At 37.0% G+C, this 21,004-nt stretch overlaps 1 protein-coding gene across 6 annotated transcripts in view; it reads right to left on the bottom strand.

The window, feature by feature from the left end:
• The window catches only part of Fgd4 (FYVE, RhoGEF and PH domain containing 4), a 197,475-nt gene that overhangs the window by 30,111 nt on the left and 146,360 nt on the right, over positions 1–21,004 (bottom strand). For 4 of the 6 annotated variants that reach the window (XM_076854280.1, XM_076854283.1, XM_076854281.1 and 1 more), the window contains exons 5-8: positions 11,141–11,230; positions 8,908–9,053; positions 8,310–8,466; positions 2,401–2,539 (exon numbers count right to left, since the gene is read on the bottom strand). In XM_076854280.1, coding sequence (XP_076710395.1) covers positions 2,401–2,539; positions 8,310–8,466; positions 8,908–9,053; positions 11,141–11,230 — 532 coding nt within the window. Of the gene's footprint in view, positions 1–2,400; positions 2,540–8,309; positions 8,467–8,907; positions 9,054–11,140; positions 11,231–21,004 lie in introns of those variants that run through there. The other 2 variants (XM_076854284.1, XM_076854285.1) reach the window with 2 other exon arrangements.

Raw genomic sequence — 21,004 nt, 5'->3', positions numbered from 1 at the left:
TATATAATTGAATAATTTACATACTTAAATAAGAAATCTGAGACCAAAAAACACAATGAAAGTAGCAGCAATTTCCACTTACAAACTGTATACCTTCAAAACTTAATTTGTAAGCAGACTAACTGAACTCAAAGGGTACTTCCTGTATAAAGTCATGTACGATGATGAGGCTCACAGGTATATTGAATTCATATAGACATGAAAAGTCAATAAGCATTTACAGCGTACACTAACTAGATTCAAGGTACTTTGTCAGGTGCTTTCATACATATGTAGTCCTTCTATTTTTTGCTACAGCCTGAAAATATTACATGGAAAATTCCAGAAATCAAACAATAAGTTTTAAATAAGTTTTATTACAGTGTACTATTATAATTGCTATATATTATTATTTGTTAATCTCTTTACTGTACCTAATTTATAAGCTAAATTTAAACATAGGTATGTAGGTATAAGGGGGAAAAACCCAGTACTGAAACCTATGTTTAAGACTGTGGTTTTAGGCTTCTGTGGAACATCATGGAAGGTATCCCCTACAGGTAAGAGAGGACTACTGCAATCAATTCTTATGTTATTAAAACAGCCTTGAACAGTAAATATATTTGCTCCATTCGGCAGATAAAAGAAATGAGGAAGAGATGTGACTTGGCTAGGTCTGATGAAAGGGAGTCTTCTAGAGTCAGTACTGTTTCTGGGGTGGGTGTTAGTGAGAACTCTCTGATATGGACTTTGTAGGAGCTCCGGGGCTGAGAATGAAGACCTGTGAATGCTGAGGGCTTGCTGGACCAACCCCAGGGAATACTCTTCAATCCTAAGTCATGTTCTGTTCTCTTCCCTTCCTTTCTGTTTTGTGAATGCTGGCCTGCTCAATTCTGTTACCGCAGCAACCCCCTCCCTTCTGGACTACATTTTCCGTCTTCTTTGCTCTGCTGAACAGAATGCACTTTTGTTACTTCCCTTTCCACTTTTAGGTCTAAACGTCCTTCTGTGATTTCCTTAGAATTTAATTGTAACTATTAATGAAAAACCAAAACAAGTAATGAAATGCCCTATCATGTCCCACAACTTTCTTGCTTTTGACATGGGTATCTTAGGCAAAGACCGTCTTTGAATATAGAAGACACTGCATTTTATTTACATGTTTGAGAGTTCTTTACAGATTTGGGCAATTCTGTGCACCTGAGATAGGAACCAGGTTAGAGGGAGCCAAAGTAAGATGGAGGGGGGCCACTGCTCAAGAGATGAGTTCCAGGAAGAGCAAGTGATTCCACCTCCAATCCACCACTGGCTCTGCCACTGGAACCCAGCACTTGAGCCAGATGGACAAAAAATGGGGGTGAGGCACAGTTCCTGGGGAGTACTGGGTTGGGAGAAGATGGTGAGCCAAAATCAAGCTAAACTACAAAAAGAGTAAATGGAAAGAGAAGTTTCACAGGTCACTTGGATGGTATGAGGAACATATAAGAGGCAGTTTATGTTCAAGAAAAGACTCAGGCTCCAGGGTCAAAGATGTTTTATGTTCCTCTTTTTTCATACCGTGGTCCCCTTATAATAGAGGGCAAGAAATTAGAAGAGGCAATTGTGGCAGTTAAGACTGTACATGAGTATCGTCAGTGCTTACTAAATATCAAGCCATTTTGATTCCTTAAATTTTCATCTCTTAATAGTTGAATGATTTTTAAAACTGTGCCAGAGGGCTAGGGGTGTGCCTCAGTGATACAGCATGTGCTCAGCATGTGATTCGAAAGGCCCCAAGGTCAATCCCCTGCAGGGAGGTACAAAATCACATACACAGAAACTGCACAAGAAACCTGAAGTATTAGCAGAATTTATGAATCTTAAAAAACAAACAAAAAAAAAACCTTTCATTTTAATCTAATGAAAGAATCAAAAACAACTAAAAGAACTGGAATAAAGTTTTCTTGAGGAAAAAGTTAATAGACAATAAAAACACCATTTCCCATTGTATCTAGGGTAGGTGAGGCCAACAGTGCTTAGGTTATTTTTACATATTAAATGCCATCTTGGTATTCTTGGTATGCATTGACCTATCTAATTAAACAGCAGCACTTGTAATTTCACATGGCTGTGTTCTTCCTGTGTGATGGTAATTGTGTATTGCTATTCCGGATGTCTCTAAGACTATAGTTTTATATTTCACAGTTAGTGATTAAAGTGAATCCAGAGTGGTAAATGTGATTTGCATTGCTTTAAACTTGTGATTTGGGCTCAAAACTGGCTTGCCTAATGGAGGCATTGATAATTTCCAGTGAGACTGTTTCCTGACAGCAATATTTGGCTACTGTAGCTAGCTGTGAGATGCATCTCACTTTGAAACAGGCTGTATGGCCACTTGATTATCTGATAATGGAGAAGAAAAAAAATTTAAAAAGCATTTACTTTTTGCATCATTCCAGTCTGGGGAATCAGGGGGCAATTTCCTTAGGTAGTCCTTAAGGAGCATCTCATACCGAGGAATCCGCTGAACAGGTTCCAGCATGTGATGCTGCAAAGTTAAGCTCCCACAGATCTTCTGTTTCTGTTTTTAAAGAAACATTTAAAAATTAGGTTAGGCAATCTAAAAAATCACTATAGTAACTTTCATCAACTATATTAAATATATTTAGGTTTTATTTTATTTTATTTTTTTTGTGTGTGGTGCTGAGAATCAAACCCAGGACCTTGTACTTGCTGGGCAAGTGTTCTACCAATGAACCACATCCAAAGTAGTCTCCTGGGTTGCTTTTAAAAATGCAGACACACAAACCCCCATCTATGAAATCAAAATTTTAGAGGGAAGAAGCTAGAGAAAATGCATTTAAAAACACTGCATATAAAGTCTAAAGCCCACTAATCTAGTGTAAGAACAAAAAGGGACAAAAAAAAAAAAAATGCAGAATTATTTTTGGTGCTGGGGATTGAACCTAAGGCCTTGTGCGTGTGAGGCAAGCACTCAATTGACTGAGCTATATCCCCAGCACCCAGTCAATCAGAATTTTAAGCCAGAAAATTCCAATAGCTGGCAACCATTTCAATTAGTCACTACTAGGGTTTGTGAAGTCACATTATTAAATCATTCTACAGAGATTTTTTCAAAAGATGCACCTGTATAATGAGATTCACTAATCACAAGTACATTAAATGTCTTCGGACTTAGCAGAAACTATTTCATAAATTTCATAATGAGGCTATCATAAATGTCATTTGCTTTGAGGGAAAAAAAAAAAAAACCTCTAGGAGAATGACAAGATCTGGCATCTTGCTATCTGTTGGAACATTTTAATTTTTCATAAGGTCAAAGCATTCTTCATCATTAGAAACTAAACTCCATTTCTTAGGGCAAAATTAAGTCTATTTTCACTTGCTTGCAATAGGTTGTTAACAAGAGAAGGAAAACATTACACAAAGAAGAAACCCCCATTAAAATACTGAACTTCTAAATGGTCAAGGCACTGCAGGATAAGAAAGGTGTATTAGGCCCTGGTGTTTGCATTCAAAGTAAACAAGTAACTCAAAGCCTCACAGGGAAGGGAGCATTTAGCACCAACTCTGAGTGCAGGGTTTGGTGGCGAGGCAAGTGAGGAAGACTAGCCTAGGGAGAAAACCTGTGCAAGGCAGCGGTACATGAAACACCTTCCTTCACTAAAAGAGAGCAGTTGGGTTTTTGTGGAAAATAAGCATGAGAAAATAGGGTATGAAGAAGAAAAGGCAATATGAGCTAATACTATCAGAACTTCCAGAGTTTAGATGTGCTTCATCTAATGCAGATTTTTGCACATGGGAGGGATATCATTAGATCTGATTACCCTTCTTCAGGATGGCTTTACGGGGATGTGGGGAAACCAGTTTGGAAGAAAGTTAATCAGGGCCCGAAATTGGCATGAAACCTGGGGGAGTAATAGCTTCCTTGTAAGATATTAATTTTACAAGTTTAATGATCTCATTTGATTTCCCCTAATAGATCTATATATTCATACCTTTATCTCTAGGAAAATATGAATGGTGCCAAAATTTTTACATGAAGAAACTGTAGCTCAGAGAAATTAGGAGAGTGTTCTAAGGTCAAATGGTTAAAAGTAGCAGACTAAACTATAAATGAGGCTTAATGGCAGTCTACTACTCTTTCCATTGTCATGCCATTTCTTCATATTTGGTGAAGACAGACACTGCAAAGGTAGAATTTAAAGTGTGATCAAACAACAGTAACTACCATCCTTAACTGAGTAATTACTATGCAACAAGCACTATGCGAAGCACCTTAAACATACTATCTCAGAGGCAAATGAACACACAGAAGGAGGAAAAATGACAGGTCACAGCTGAGGCCAAACTGTCAAGCTCTGGTGAATGAGAGAACAGTTGTGTCGTCAAATTTAATCACCTGTCAGAATTATTATCTACTTTATGCAAGGCATTAAAAAAGTCAGATGGAAAGAAATGCTTGGGAGCTAACTATAGAACATGTTAACTTTATTTATTTACTTATTAGTTCTAATCAGTTATACATGACAGTAGAAACCTCTTCAATTCATTGTATACAAATGGGTGTATGTGAAGCAGAGTCATACCATTCGTGGAATCATACATGTATCTAGGGTAAGATGTCTGTCTCATTCCACTATCTTTCCTACCTCTTTGCCCCCTCCTCACCTCCTCTTTGCCCTATCTAAAGTTTTTGACAGGACCTTCATGTGGAATTGTACAAGCACACAGCACTCGGACATTAGTAACTAGGGATTGGGGACAGAGGACTAGACTAAGGCACGTGGAAGTATGATGTCACTGAGAGTGTGAAGACAGACTGCGGAAGACAAACCTTGGCCTCTGCTCACTTTTTAGTACTGCAAGAAGGGCTGGTAACGATTCAAAGAAGCCAGTGTTCAGAGAGGTACATGAGTATTTAATCTTGAGAAAAGAGATGCAGATAAAAAGAGCAGAGGGGAAGCGGCAGGACTTCAAACTGAGTAAGGAGACTGGCAAAACCTCCCTATACAAAGCAATTGCTGGGGTTGGGGGCTGTGGCTCAGTGGTAGAGCGCTTGCCTAGCACATGTAAGGCACTGAGTTTGATCCTCAGCACCACATAAAAACAAAAAAATAAAACAAAAGTATTATGCCTATCTACAACTAAAAAGAAAAAAATTGGAAAAAAAAAAAAGCAATTACCAAGCTGCAAAAAAAAAAAAAAAAAAAAAAAAAAAAAGACAAACAATCATTTCAGCATTTTTAGAAGTTGCTCTAAGGCATACAACAATCTGGAAAGCATTTATGCCTTAACAACTATTGAACTTTGAGAAAGAATAGTGAGAATCTATGGCATTTGAGCCAGGGGCTGCTCCTGCCCTTTCAACTCCATCCTGTGTTGCCAGGGCAGTAAGGCTGTGAGGACCAGCAGCTTCCCTGCTGATGCTGGGAAGGTTCAATATGGAGTGGTGCACAGTGCACATGCCCAGCAGCATGTTCAGTAAAAGTGAGGATCTCTGGGGTGGAGGAGTGGAGGGACCATTGGCTCTACTAGCCAGAAGTCATAGTTGTGGATGGATGAATCACATTCATGGCTGAGACTGGAGACAGCCCAAGTCAGGATACTCACCTGGCCACCCTGAGGCTTTGTACACATGGACACAAAGTTTTAAAGAGCCCAGTGGACTTGACAACAACTCAATCTTTAAATGGGTCCCCTTATTCACAGCCAGGCCCATAAACAGAACACCACCTTTCTGGCTCCAGGTCATCAAACACCTCTGTCCAAGAGCTGCTTGTATCCTAACCAACACAGACATATGTAATCCCCAGAAAACCAGGCTCACAAACACAGACATGCCAACAAACATCTTGAAGGCAGACATCGGGGAATGCACAGCAGAGGAGTAACAGGTTTCATCCATTTTGTGTAAGTTAGTTACTAAACAAAGAAGCAAACAAACAAAAAATAATGACAACCACTTTCAGTGGAGAAATCATAACCAAGAGTTGATATGATCTTGGATTATCTGAAATATCCAATATCCAGAAAAAATATAGACAAAGAAATAGTAAAGTGTGACCTATAAGAGACAAAAGGGAAACCAACAAAAATTGTGTGAGTACCTTTAGAAGTTAGATGTGACAGAGTCTTCACTGTATGTTCAAGGAAATGAAATGATGTTTGAAGAATTCAAGGAAAGTATGAAAAAAAAATGTATGTACAAATGACAATTTTCAAGGAGGAGTCAGACATAATTAAAAAGAGAGAAGAACCGAATGGAAATTCTGGAGTTGAAAAGTACATTAATTAAAAGAGAGATTCACTATAAGGGTTGGATAGCAGAATCTGAGATGACAAAACAATTAGGGAACTTGAAGAAAAATTAATAAAAACCATACAGTCTGAAGAACAGAGAATAAAGATTAAATACAAAAAGATCCCCACACAGATACTCCTATTCCAACTATTGAAAGCCAGCAACAAATAACAAATCTTGAAAGTAGGAAGAGAAAAATGATTAATCACACACAGGAAAGTACTGATAAAATTAAAGATTGATGGAGGAAAGAAAGCAGTAAGAGTGACATGTTCTAAGTGTAGGAGGAACCCATCAGTTAAGAATTCTGTCACTCTGGGCTGGGGATGTGGCTCAAGCGGTAGTGCGCTTGCCTGGCATGTGTGCGGCCCGGGTTCAATCCTCAGCACCACGTACAAACAAAGATGTGTCTGCCGATAACTAAAAAATAAATAATAAGGTTCTCTCTCTCTTTAAAAAAAAAAAAAGAAAAAGAAAAAGAATTCCGTCACTCCTCTGCATATACCCAAAGGACTTAAAATCAGCATACCACAGTGAAGAGGCCACATCAATGTTATCAATGTTTAAGCAGTCCAATTCACAATAGCTAAGCTATGGAAACAACCTAGTGCCCTTGAACAGATGAATGGATAAAGTAAAAGTGGTATGTATACAAAATGGGAATATTAATTAGCCATAAAGAAGAGTAAAATTATGACATTTACTGATAAATGGATGGAACTAGAGACTATCATGCTAAGTGAAATAAGCCAATCCCAAAAGACTAGAGGCTGCTCTGATATGCAGATGCTAACTCACAATAAGGGTGGGACGATAGAAGTTCACTGGATTAGACAAAGGAGAATGAAGGGAAGGGAGAAGGGATGTGAATAGGAAAGATACTAGAATGAATCAGACATGACTTTTCTGTGCTCCTATCTGAATGCATGACCAGTGAAACTCCACATCATGTACAACTACAAAAATGGGAAGCTATACTCCACGTATGTCAATACATTCTACTGTCATGTATAACTAAAAAGAACAAAATTTTTTTAAAAATTCGATTTTACAAAAACAAATAAACAAAGAATTCTATATCTAGTAAAAGTATCATTCAAAAGTGAGGGGGGGGGAGAAGAATATTCCTGGATAAAAATAATGACTGACAGATTTCATTGCTAGTTGATCTACCTTAAAGGAAACAACAGTCAATTTTATACTGAAAGAAAATTACTCCAGAAATGGCAAATAAATGGTTGAATATAAGATGTTTTATGAATATATTTTTATATCCTCCCTTAACTTTTTAATATACATAAAATTTTGTAAAACAATTATAAATTATAAAACAATCACTATATTGTCAGATTTAAAACATACAAAAATGTAATATATATGACACTAATAGTACAGCATGGAGAAAGAGCAGTATTAGAGCAAAGTGACTGTATTTTATCAGAGAGTATAATATGAAGTAGGCTGTGATAAATGCATATTATAATCCCAAGAGCAGTTACTGGAAAGTAACTAAAAGTAGTTTAAAAGTAAGGATTATTAAAATGGTGCCATTATTTATATAACCAAAAGAAGGCAAAGAGCCATAAAATCCCAACCCCAAGATCATTATGTGATGGAGAGAATGCCTTTTCAAAAAAAACTTACAATGGAATTATTAAAATGTATTATCCAGATTTGGTAGAAGAAAATCAGTATTAAGTGACCTAAAAATATTATTGCTATTCCAAAACCTCAAGATTCATAGTAATCACTGTTTATCTTCATATTCCATCCAACATGTGAAGCTCTGAAACTCACAAAGGGGACACTTGCTCTGGAAATTTATGTGAATCCTAATACAGTCAGTCTCTGGTCTCATAAAGAAATGGAGAATTTAGCACTTAGTATGTGGCCTGTGACCAACAGGTATTTTAACTTCTTAGAGATATCTTTGCATAATTCAGTAGAATGGGTATCTCAGACAAATTTAGATTGGCAATCTTAGATCTAGAAGATCATATAACTTTGAACAAAACTGTCCTGTTACCTGAATTTCTTCAATCACCGATTTGAACTGGGGAACTCGTTCTGTCATGTTTTTGACCAATTCCATTGCATTATCAAATCCCTTCACATATTCTCCATACATCTTAAGAAATGGTGCCAATTTCTGAAGGATGTCTCCAATCCGAGGAGTGGTTTCCCTGGATCAAATAAAGAAATAAATCCTTAAAGTTTTCTGTAGAACAAGCCAATTCACAGACTGCAGATGAAGTCTTCACTTTCTACACACTTTGTGCTTCCTCAGATCCATCTTGCTGTGCGATGGGTAGAGAATAAAGAAGCTCTTTTTTCAAGGCAGTTAAGGAATGCCATAGTAAAGAGAGATGCTATGGAATCCTTGAAGGTCCAGATTACCCCTGATATCTTGTCTTTACTAGTCAAGAGACAGTTTGGAGCGCAGAGATAAAATGCTTTTCAGATGCCGCTGAAAACGTAGCACAACTTCTTAGTCTTTAATGTAAAAAGTTGGCACAATGTCTAGCTAGAGCTGTGTGTGGCATTTCTATTTGAAATGAAAAGCTGAACAATACAGCATATTGTATGACTGCCTTAGACATATCGTTTCTGTCTACTCCTCTTACCATTCTTGCATTCGTTTCTCCAGCTCTGGCAAGAGGAATTTACTATGGAAGGCATTTATTGATGAAATGTTAGAAAAGATTTTATTCACCATCTCTGCTGGAAATGAACCTCGGTTTGCTTCTTCCAATAGTTTGCAATAAAATACCTGAGTAAAAGAATAAAGCAAATATTACTTCACTTTGTGGGTTAACCAACTAGCACTGTGCTAGGCCTGTAGCAGGACCTTTATAGCATTTTATTGAATAAGTGGAGAAGTTCATGATTCAAGAAGTCGATTGTTTGAAATGTAGAAAGGATATATACTCTGATTTGGAAGAACCACAAATAAGAATTAGGATGCTTGATTTTTAACCTACACGCAGCTCCTATCTGTGGGATGTTAATAATATACCTTTCTGTGCCAGAGAAAATCCAGTTGAGGTTAATAGGATTTACCCTTCCTACCTACAGCCAGAGTTAAGGGATGTGAAAGTACGTTACATGCACACAGTAACTGTGGCGTTTCATTTCCGTTTATGTTTTGAATGACTTCTCCAGCACTTATTACATATTGCCCTTTATTGAAATTGGTTGACTTAAATCTTATTTTTCCTTATTAAAATTTATGTATCTTGGGAAGGGAGGACACAGGATTTAGTTCCCACAACAGAATAGGCCAATGAGTGAACGAAAGTTCATTTCAGTTCTCAAATGTTTATTTGCTTTTTAGTAAACAATAAAACATGAAAACTTAAAACACTGATGGGGTATGTGGGGGGATCTTCTATACAGAGTAAAAAGTCCCTTAGAGACAATTAAGAAAAAATAATAATAATAAGGAAAAAAGAACCACCTTGAGCCTTAGCTATTCTCCACTAGGTCTACTATACCTCTTCATTGCCATTCTGTTAAATGTAGGCAGAAGGAGATCTGTTCCTTCATAATGTCCAGATGGTTGTTAATGTTCTAAATTCACCTCCACTGCATTTTCTTGGGAGGCAAAAAGAACACAAAATTATGTCCTTAGAGATACCAATAGGTAGGATACTATAATAATTAATACTAAGATTCTAAAAGGTCAGCAACTGTAGCTAAGTTAATTTGGCTTAAGATCAAGAAAGAAAAGAAAGAGAAAGAAAGAGAACTTGCAAAGAGGAAAAGACATATCTTTACTATGAACACCTAAATGTTCCAGGTCTATAATTCCTGCAAGAAAAACAAGTTGCTTGAAAGGCCCAAGCTCCTCATAAATTGATTTTGTTTTATGGTGAAATTTCTTAAAAAGTGAGTATTTGAGCTATACAGTATTTTAAATAGCAGAGTATATTAACCTCACTATTTGAGATAGAGAAGTTCTAATTGAGGTTTTATTTTATAGTGAGTCATATAAGCTAGCACCTCAAGGCTCACTGCACCAGGCACATAGATCACTCTAGACAACAAGGATAAGGTGTGCCAGGACAGTCTGTTTCCATGAAATTCCAATTTTCCAGTGGCAGAAGTGGGTTAATTCTTACAACTAATACTCAAACGTGGTAGCTTTAACAAGAGAAATTTATTTGCAGAAAATCTATTAAATGTCATGTCTTTTATAGCTAATGTAGGATTATAATGCATTAGTTTCCAAGAGTTATCTTATAATGCATTTAAAAACTTCCCCAATAATATATTTGAAATCATACAAGGCTCCCCCATGATGAAAATACAAAATGTGATTAAGTTGATCCACATATTCAGCAAATATTTGCTGGACGACTTTATGTCAGTTACTACTACAAGTATCTTATACAAGGTTGAACAATTAAACTCAAAATTCTATAACTGCACCAACTAAGATCACTCTCAGATTTGTTTCTGCTAAACAGAAACAATTCAAACACAATCACATATATTCATGTTAGCGTTATAACCACCAATATCCTGTTTAGATTATAATAGTAATATGGCTCCCCACTCAGGATCAGAGTAAAGATAAAAAACAAAACAAAAACAGGCTAATGTTTAACACTGTGGGACACAGATAAAGTCATTTTGTGATTTGCACAGAAAGAAATCTCTACTTTTGTGAATTATAAAATATTCATACCCAGTGAATTCACCAATAATGTTGAAAGTGCTACAGATTTCCTTGAATAAATAGCTTTCACTGGATAAAAACAAGCCCACTTTGCAGTTTCTATAACACTTTAATTATTAGGTTTAAATGATGTACAATGCTGAGACATAAAATGATTTTGAAAGGGAAAACATTACCTGATCTAAGAGGTCGAGTCGGTTGACGTAAGCTCTCTCTGTAAGCAAAAGTTCATTGGCTATTTTGTGAAGTTTTTGTTCATTAGTTTCCTAAAAATAGAGCAGATAATCACACATCAGGAAATGAACCCTGGACAATATTTCTCAAGTAATAAACACCTCTCCTCTAATGGTTTGATCAAAGTAGTTTGCTCAAGTTTCTCAGGTCCTCAATTCATGTCAGCCGACAAGACAGAAATATCTATCTGTTCATCCAGACAGAAATGAACAAAATTAGAATCAAGCAAGCAATTAGGTTGGAACTACAGCTTCTTTTAACTTCTGTAGCAGCATCTTAGCACTACACTTAACTCATTTTCACCTACCTCTCAGGCTATTCTTTGGAAATGATTTCATTACTCTCTCTGATGTTTTGTCTAACTATTGGCTCTATGCACAAAACATTTTGCCTTATACTTTAGGGGGCTGGGGCTATAGCTCAGTGGCAGAGCACTTGCCTTGCACGTGTGAGGCACTGGGTTTAATCTTCAGCACCACATAAAAATAAACAAATAAAATAAAGGTATTCTGTCCATCAATAAAAAAAAATACTTTAGGAAACTTTCAATTATGTCTAGTAGTAGAGAAAACAGTAGATGAACTGTATGTGTCCCTTGCTGAGATTTGTAGGTATCAACTAATTGTTAATGCCTATGTTTCACCTGTGTCCTCCCCTCACCTCATTCTACCCCATTATTATTTCTTTCCTTCCATCTTCCCACTTTTGTGGTATTGGGAATTGAAATCAGGGCCTTAAGCATAATAGGCTAGTACTCTACTACTGAGCTGCAACCCCAGACTTTTTTTATTTTAAGACAGGGTCTCACTAAGTTCCTAAGGCTGGCCTTGAACTTGTGATTCTCCTGTTTCAGCTTCTCAAGTAGCTCAGATTATAGGCATGTGTCACCATATGCAGCTCAACCTACATTGTTTTCAACTAAATTCCACTTTATTATTTCCTCAGTATGTTTGTACTTAACCCTCAGATATATTTGTACAACCTTGCTTGTTTCATAATTATAGGGACATTTTTTTCCAATCAACAATTCTTGTTTTTTTGCCCTAAATTTACTGAGTTAATCAATTGAGGAATTTACTGAGTTGACTAATTGAGGAAACGATGACTATATAGTTCTTATTTCAATTTTTTGAGACCACAGATTATTTACACATTATAAAGACTTCACATAAAAACACCTTATTCCAATGCTTCTGTAATAAGCAACATAATTTTGCACATTGGAATAAATATTACACTGAGAGCATAAAGTACAGGGCCTTCAACATGCTAGGCAAGCATTCTACCACTAAGCTACCTTCTCAGACCTATAGAAATATTTCTATCTTAGTTGCTCTAGCTCCTGTGTTTACTACAATACCTCCCTGAAAACACTGACGTTCAATAAAATATTGCCACATATATTAACCACTTTGTCCATCTATTAGTACTCTGATGCCATGTCAAACTCATTTTTTTTGTTGTTTTTTGGAGAACCTCTCCCTCACTACCAAACCCCAAAGTTTCCCGTTCTGGTAATGGTACTATCCCTTTCCAGTTATCTGGCTTCTGAAGCTTGAATTACTTTATTTTTGGATCCCTCCCATGGAATTAGACAGCCACCAAGACCTACTCAGGATATGTCTCCAGCATTTACCCTTTAAGTTTTCATCACTGCCACCCTGTTTTGCACATATCATCTTATGCCCAGACCAATCAAGTTTCCAAATGATCTAATTCCAAAATTTGTTTCCTTACCGGCCCCCACCCTGTATATGGCTATATGAGTAATTGGTCTAAGCTTTGCTTTGCACACATAATCCTACTTCCCATAGAAACAAAAGCTATCAGTATCCTTCCTCTAACTCAAAAAATAAAATCCACACTCTATGTACCATTTAGGGTAATTTAAACCTCTACTTACTTCCTCAAACTCATTTCTCACTCTATCTTTAAAGTCCTTTTTTCCCTCCAAACATATCAACTGAAGACATTTCATCATTATTCAAGCATGTCTCTGGCCATCTCTGCACCTTTCTTCTTTCCATCCTCTCTGCCTGGCACACACTCTTACTGTATGTCTCTACAGTCTAAGACTGACTTTTCCTTTGACAGCTGAATTTCTATTCCTTGTCGATGGAGACTTCTTCAACTATTCAAAGCCTTCAGTCTTTGTCTTATTACAATGCACTGTATTTTTTTAAATGCATTTTTTTTTAGTTGTAGATAAACACAATACCTTTATTTATTTTTGTGGTGCTGAGGATCTAACCCAGTACCACACATGTGCAAGGCAAGCACTCCACCACTGAGCTACAACCCCAGCCCTGCACTGTATATTTTATACTTAAGTCATATTACACTGAGGAATTTCTACCTAGAACTTATGCTGATATACCATTTTGCTCCAGGAGTATAATAAAGGTTTAGGAAAAAATAGTAGCAAAGTAAACCAAAGTATGTTTTAAGCCAGTAGAGTCTCATTTGTGTATAGATGCTACACTTCATTTTATTGTTATTATTATTATTATTAATTTGAGATGTGTTTTCATCCTGTTGCTCAGACTGTCCTCAAACTCACAATTCTCTTGCCTCACCCTCCGAGGAGCTGGGACCACTGGCACATGCCACCATGCCTGGCTAGATGCTACATTGTAAACTGTGGATAAAATGCTATTAAGTTCTATGAATGCTTCTCTGTGCAACACATGAGATCTACTTTATGTTCTATGTGTGATATTAATTATAATGTGAAAAGCTATGTTGCTCTTACAGAAGCATCAGAATGAAGCATTTTATGTGAAATCTTTATAATATGTGTAAATAATCTGTGGTCTCAAAAATTGAAATAAGAACTATGTAGTCATCATCTCCTCAATTAGTCAAGATTTTAATTTAACTTAACAAATTCAAGCCCAAGTACTAATATTGTTGGTTGACTGCCTGGCATCCTCTCCCAGCCCCCGCTCCCCAATTTCTAAATGGCATCCAGATTTGGTTAGATAAACCCTACTGCTGTATAGTAATTTCTTTTGAGGAAACAGACCTCATTCTCAGGTCAAAAAGAAGACCTTGAATGATTTTTAAAAAATCAGTACAATGATTAAAAAAAAAAAAAATCAGTACAATGATTAATTCAGGAGGCAATGAGATAGGATGAAATATATATTGAGGACTCTGGCAACAAGAGGCTCCCAATTCTTATGGAAAGTCAGAGGAAAAGAGATTTCTTTGGAAATCTACATGAATAAGGGTTGCTGGAGTTCAATCCATACACAGCTATCCTATAACCACAGGGACAAAGCCAATGAAGTTTGTCATTGTTCAGACCTGGCTAAGTGTTATGTATGATTAGAAGTATACCGACTTATATGGAAAACTTAAATACTATGATATGTGATATACTTAATTTTACACACATACATACATATATGCACACAGTAGATTCCAGGAAACTGAAAAACTTTCAAGCAACTCCTCTTTCAAGGAGAAAGAAAATAAAATTTAAATACTTAATAAAACTAAGGTGACTTCTGAACCTGTAATAAGTGACACAAATGCAAAATAATACATGATAAATATCAATATTTCAGGGGAAGAAATAGAAAATAGTGCTATCCTTCACACAAGAAAGAACACTTGCCTGCACTGACATGACCAATCCTCTGTTTTTTAAAGTCAGATCCACTACGGCATAATTTACAAATAATAAAATTCACCCTTTGTGGTGTATTCTAGGAGGTTTAAAAAATGCATTAAATCATGTAACCACTACTACAATTAAAATACAGAACATTTCCATGGTGACCAACCTTCTCTCCATTTCCAGATTCCCATACCAGCTCCTGGTAACCACTGATCTGTTCTTTCCCCCAAAGTCATGTAAACGGAATCACAATAAATGAGCTTTTTGCATCTTGTTTCTCATTTCGTGAGATACATTTGAGATATGTCCATTTGTTTTTAATGTCAATAGTTTGATCCCTCATTTTATTCTAATAGTGATGATAAGTCTTCTTGACTCACACACAGTCTTTTATATGGTCTGCTTCTAGTCTGTTCTTATCTTTTAAAAAAGCAGTCCAGCAAAATTTGTGCCATCATAAAATATTTTTCATGAGACAGAAATTGTGTCATGTGTTACTGCTATGCAGTGAAATCACCCTGGAGGTTTTCCACAGACCTACAGGATCTTAAATAGGATGTTTATAAGAAACAATCTTTTGCTGACTTCAAGGCATATGTTAGCTGAACTTGGCAAATTGTGAATATTCTGGTCAAATCTTGTAAAATCCAAGAGGGATGTCAGCAGTTGTCAGCAAAAGCTATACTCCTTCCATACAGATGGTCTTCTATACATTAGTTCCCTGACCTTGTTAAAGCCAACACAAAGATAAGCAAAAGTAAGCTTGCTGACATATGGTTTAATCACTCACTTACATAAAGGTTTGCAGAAAAGTTATTAGGAATTTAATGGTGAGAAAATCATGGACTCATGGATCCTTGCTCTAAGTTAATAAAAAAAAAATAATATCACCATAATAACAGTTAACACTTATTCACTGATGGCTTGTTATGTTCCAAACACTGTTGTAAGGATTTCACATTAACTGACTATTCTTTATAACTCTATTAAATACGTACCCATTTTTTAAAAGTTCTATTTTTCATCAACACACACACAACAAAATGAAATCCTGATCTGAAGGAAGTCAGGTAATTTACCCACAGTCACACAGTTACAAAGTGACAATATTAGATTCCAATCATATAGGAGAGTCCACAACTTTAAATAACTATTCAATAAACAGTTTGACTCTCATCTTTCTTTGCAACAAAAAATAAGATGGTGGTGTATGCCTGAGAAGACAGACTGACAAAGTACAAACTATATGCTTATAAAATCCACCTAAAAATGGAATGCGGTACCTATTATTCATTTTGATTTATATATTATTTTCCAGCACAAATTCTGTTTAAAGCAAACTTTTCATCGTTTTAGTAACCAGGTGTGTAAAATTCAGCCACTTTAATGGAAAAAATAATGGCTTCCAACTTTAACAAATTTATTTACTGAAACACATCTGAATACCTTTGTGGGAAAATATAATTTAGCCACATGCATGGGGCTCTGTGACATTATGATACATATTTTTGGCTCGCACCATAGTTCCTGGCTCTGAACTCTTTCCCCAAAGCAGACCACAGATACTAGAATGTTACTTCCCCAATGTGGATCACAGAAAAATCTAATCTTCTTCCACCTTTCTGTCCTGGAGCTGGTCATAAAGAAATTCTGATTTATCAGAGGTCATAAGACCCTCACCTTCTGGAGGGCTCCCATCCCACACCCTGGAGGAAAGAATCCTGTAGAGAGAGACTAAGAAGAATCTGAATAGAAAGGCCTTGCTGGGTTTCCCCATCCAGTCTATGAGCAATCATACCTGTGCCATGAAGTCTCCATGGAAAACTACTGAATCACTAAATGCCCAGAGAAGGCATGAAAGCTCCATGCCTCTTCTCCCATACCTTGTCCTATCCATCTCTTCATCTGTATCCTTTGTAATAAACTGATAATCCAAAGTGTTTCCTTAGTCCTGTGAGCTGCTCAAGCAAATTAATTGAACCCAAGGAGGAGGTTGGGGGAATCATGATTTATAGCCTGTCCATCAGAAGCACAGTGACACAACCTGGGGACTGTGAGTGGCATCTGAAGGGTGTGGTGAGTCTTGGGGACGAAGCCTCAATCTGTGAGATCTGACAATACCTCTAGGTAGACAGTCGCAGAAAAGGGTTAACTTTGAGGATACCTAGCTGGTGTCCCTGTTGCAGAACTGGTTGTTTGCTTTGATAGGAAGAAATCCATGTACATTTTGGGATTACAGAAGTGATCTGTGTATAATGTATAATTGAGTTCAGTTGGTTTTTCATTTTATATCATCAGGCTGTATTAGACTTATGTTTAAATAATAAAATAGTTTTAAAAGTGTTGATACATTAGGGCTCTAGCCTGCAATGTTTTCAAAATAGGAAAGTTAAATAAGTAAATATTGTTACTTAATACTTGCCACTTCAAAATAATATAACCCCTACTTTGTCCTCAAGCGCTTTATTAAGAAGTCATTTATTCTGGTGATCCTTTAGGAAACAGTAATGGTTATACAATATTGATTTAATCAACAATTCACTTTCTTCTGTTAAAATCTAAACAACAGCCTTGACATTTCAAAAACAATTTAAATAAATGGCATTAGGAAACATCTTACTTTTAATACCCCTTCTTTAAACTAAAGGGATTTTTTTTTCAAATACATATTATATACTGAAAGCCAATTCCCAGAGTATTGCATCAAAACAAAAATACATTATATCTAAACTGCCAGACTTGAAAAAGATACACTCCTCCTACAATAATAGAATACACAGTTACTTTTCTCTTCCTGCCTGATGCCTCCCCAGGCTGTTTCTGGAGGGGCTGTGCCTTTGGACCCTCTGGGAGAGCCTGCTCCTTTCCTGGGATAGGATCAGCCTTGGCTGTTAGTCACTGTGCTCTCTGACTCATGAATGTACTTCAGTCTCAGTTCTGCCTCCTCATTTGCAGATGTCACCAACTCCTGCAGCTCTTTTCAGACCTTCTGGCATGACTCTCCCATATGGCAGGAGGCAGGACAAAGAACCCCCGCTGCAGCTCTCAGAGTTCATTAACCGGGTAGGCAGAAAATGCTTGTGTAGAGCCAGCAATTCATTCTTCAAAATCTTGGTGCCATCCACCCTGCCACATGCTTCCAACTACCAAGAGGGGGAGTAGACACAACGCCCATGGGCAATTCGTTTCCTAATGGATGCTGTAAGGACAAAATCTTTACTTATTCTAAAGTGAATCGGATATGGACACTATGCTTTACAACTCTTCAAAACATGTCCTTATATGCAATTTCTTTTTTTTAAATTTGTTTTACTTAGTTACACATGACAGTATAATGATCTTGACATATTATACATTTGAATCAGATGGGATATAATTTCTCATTTTTCTGAGTGTACAGGTTGCAGAATTACATTTAAGCAGGAAGAATAATTTTTTTTCTAAAAACATTTACTCAAAACTTCTACAAGTTCTTGCAGCTTTCCCCATATGCCAAAATAAGTGTTAGATTTAAGACATGCATGTAAATGATCTATGTAAATTTTCAGGTTTCAATAAGATCAGATGAAATTTTTCTCAATTCTGTCCAAATCTGCTGCCAGTTAATTATATTCTCTCCTATATGGAGGGAAGAAAAGTGTGATTTTATACAGATATATGCACCTCGGTATCCCCTGAAGCCCATTCTCTCATAAAAATTTGAGATAATTTAGGGAATAAATATTTGTTTTTGTAGCACAATTCATGGATGCATCAAAATTAGATGTGCCATTTTAAATGCCTTCTCAAAGTCTTCAGAGAGGCTCCAGGTGATAATTTAAAATGAGATTGCAATATTTAATGCCTCATAATTGGCCTATCATCTGAAAAAAGCATCTTAAAATTTGATTTTTGTTGGGTAACTTCATTCTGTAATATTCCAAAATTCTACAGATTCTTTCTTACTAAACAAAGGACCAGAGAAATCAAGGGGAGCTATCACAAAAGTAAGAAAGTGACAATTGTTTACATAATTATATACACAATTCTAGGTGCTTCACATGAATTTTTTCATATAACCTTCATAATATTCCCAATTCACAGGACTTATCCCTCTTGTGTCCCACAGAGGGGGTGCCTCAGTTTTGAAAAAGAACAGAGAGGTGCTGAGATATTCAGTATGCAGAATATGTTGAATTCTGGATCTATTCTATGACATCTCTGAGTCCACTCATCTTGACTCATAGGTACAGAAACAGGAATTCATGTGTATTTAATAAATACATAGGTCTTACAAAGCACCAAGGAACTGTTCTAAGGTTTTTACTACTTTTACAAACTCTATGCCTCACAGCCGCACTGGAGCATAGATGTGTAATCTCTACTTTACAGATGAGAAAATTGAGGCTCAGAGAAATTTAAGTAACCTCTCTCTCATATGGCAGGAGCCAGGACAAAGATCCCAGAGCCAGTATGTAGCTGAGCTGGGATTCAAACCTAGAGTCTGCCACTAGTTCATGGTACAGGATTCCCTTTTTCTGTTTGTTCTTAAAGCCACAGACAACTGCTCTGTTTGTAAGATCTTACCTTTCCATTTCTTGCATAACCACACTAAACTGGATCTTTCTGCACATGTCCTCCAAGCACTAGATCTTTCCAAATTCTGCTTCATTTCCACATTCTGTTCAACCCCACACCTCCTGGACCCTGCTTGACTTGCTGATCTTGATTAACTCCTACCTACCCCACCCCACATCATTTGTTTTTACCTTCTTGAATTTCATGCCACTCAGCAAGGCTGGGGACATTACCAACTGGCCCCACTATCTTTGGCCATGGCCCTCAGAGTCATGGTCACAAGTTATCACTAACTAAAAAAGAAGCTAACCACTTTCTCCACTGTGGGACAGCTCCATGCCCTTTCAGAATATCCTGCTGGCCTCTGCAGGGCACTTCCCAACAGGATACATCAAGACCCAAGCTTAGAGTAACCTCTACACTGTAGCCCCTTAGAACCTCACCCAGTGAATCTCAGTCTCTTCTCAAGATTTTCTTGCTAAGAACACCGAGTTCTCCTTGAGCCATGCTTCAAACCTTGGCTTTATCTTTGAGTTCTCCCTTTCCACTGACCTTATGATGGAAAAAATTATGCTTGATGGAGGTTAAGTACAGATGAACTTTTTTCTTTGTATTCATGGCAGTGCCTTCCTTGCCCATAGTATATATACAACATAAATTCACCAGTTTAATTCAGTTATCCTTGTTCACTGAGCTAGTTAGCCATCAAATCCCACTGAAGACCCAGTCTCCAGGTTAACTCCTAATCTCAATTCTAAGTGTAGACTATGCTCTTTCCCTTAAAGCTCACCAACACATCTGTACCCCTGGCATCCCCCAAGCTCTATGAAACACTGTCATCCCTTTACCTTGTGGACAATCCTCATGTTCTTTTCCCATTGTGCCTGTGCTCTATGCATTTCCTATTCTTGCATGCTTTACTTTAGTACTATTAAGCACACCAATATATACATCATCTTAAATTCTCCTGTTTCTTGGGTTCCATGTGCTTGATTAATATCTCCAGATGAATGTCTTGCAGGTGTCATAAAGCTCCATGGTACAAACTTAACCCAATTAGCAACTGTACTCCATCCTCTCGTCCCCAATGCCATTACTTTCCTTCCTGTTGGCCATCTCAACCATGTCACCAACACAATAGAAAATCATGGCCTTGAGAATTATGCTAAAGTGGCAGGTGTGAGGTCAGCTGGTTGGTTAGGTGATGGAGCAGGGATTTGAAATTCAGGCTTTTAAATTCCAAAGCCGGCATACTTAAATAATAAAACACATTTCCAGAATATTCTAGCTTCGTAGTAGAATCTTCACCCAGACTTCTCAGAAGACTCTCAAATTCACTATGTCAAAATCTACATTTTTTTTCTCCACAAATATATGTATCATTCACCTTCTTGTAGCTCAGTGAATGGTCTCTGTCTCTAACCCTCGCTTTGTTACCCTCTGCGTCTTGCACCTGGACTAGTGCAGTTGCTTCCCAACCATGTACCCTGCTCCATCTGCTTTTCATTTTGTCTGACTCATTTTTCTAAAACCCACAGATGTGTCATCATTGTCACTTCCATGCTTTAATTGTCTTTGCAGCCAGATAACATTCAGCTTATGGAAAATTTGAATTAATATGGGA

This window comes from Callospermophilus lateralis, chromosome 4, assembly GCF_048772815.1.
Source record: "Callospermophilus lateralis isolate mCalLat2 chromosome 4, mCalLat2.hap1, whole genome shotgun sequence".
NCBI lineage: Eukaryota > Metazoa > Chordata > Mammalia > Rodentia > Sciuridae > Callospermophilus > Callospermophilus lateralis.
Note: the sequence above shows the minus strand (reverse complement) of the source record. Positions and strands in the feature narration are given on the sequence as shown.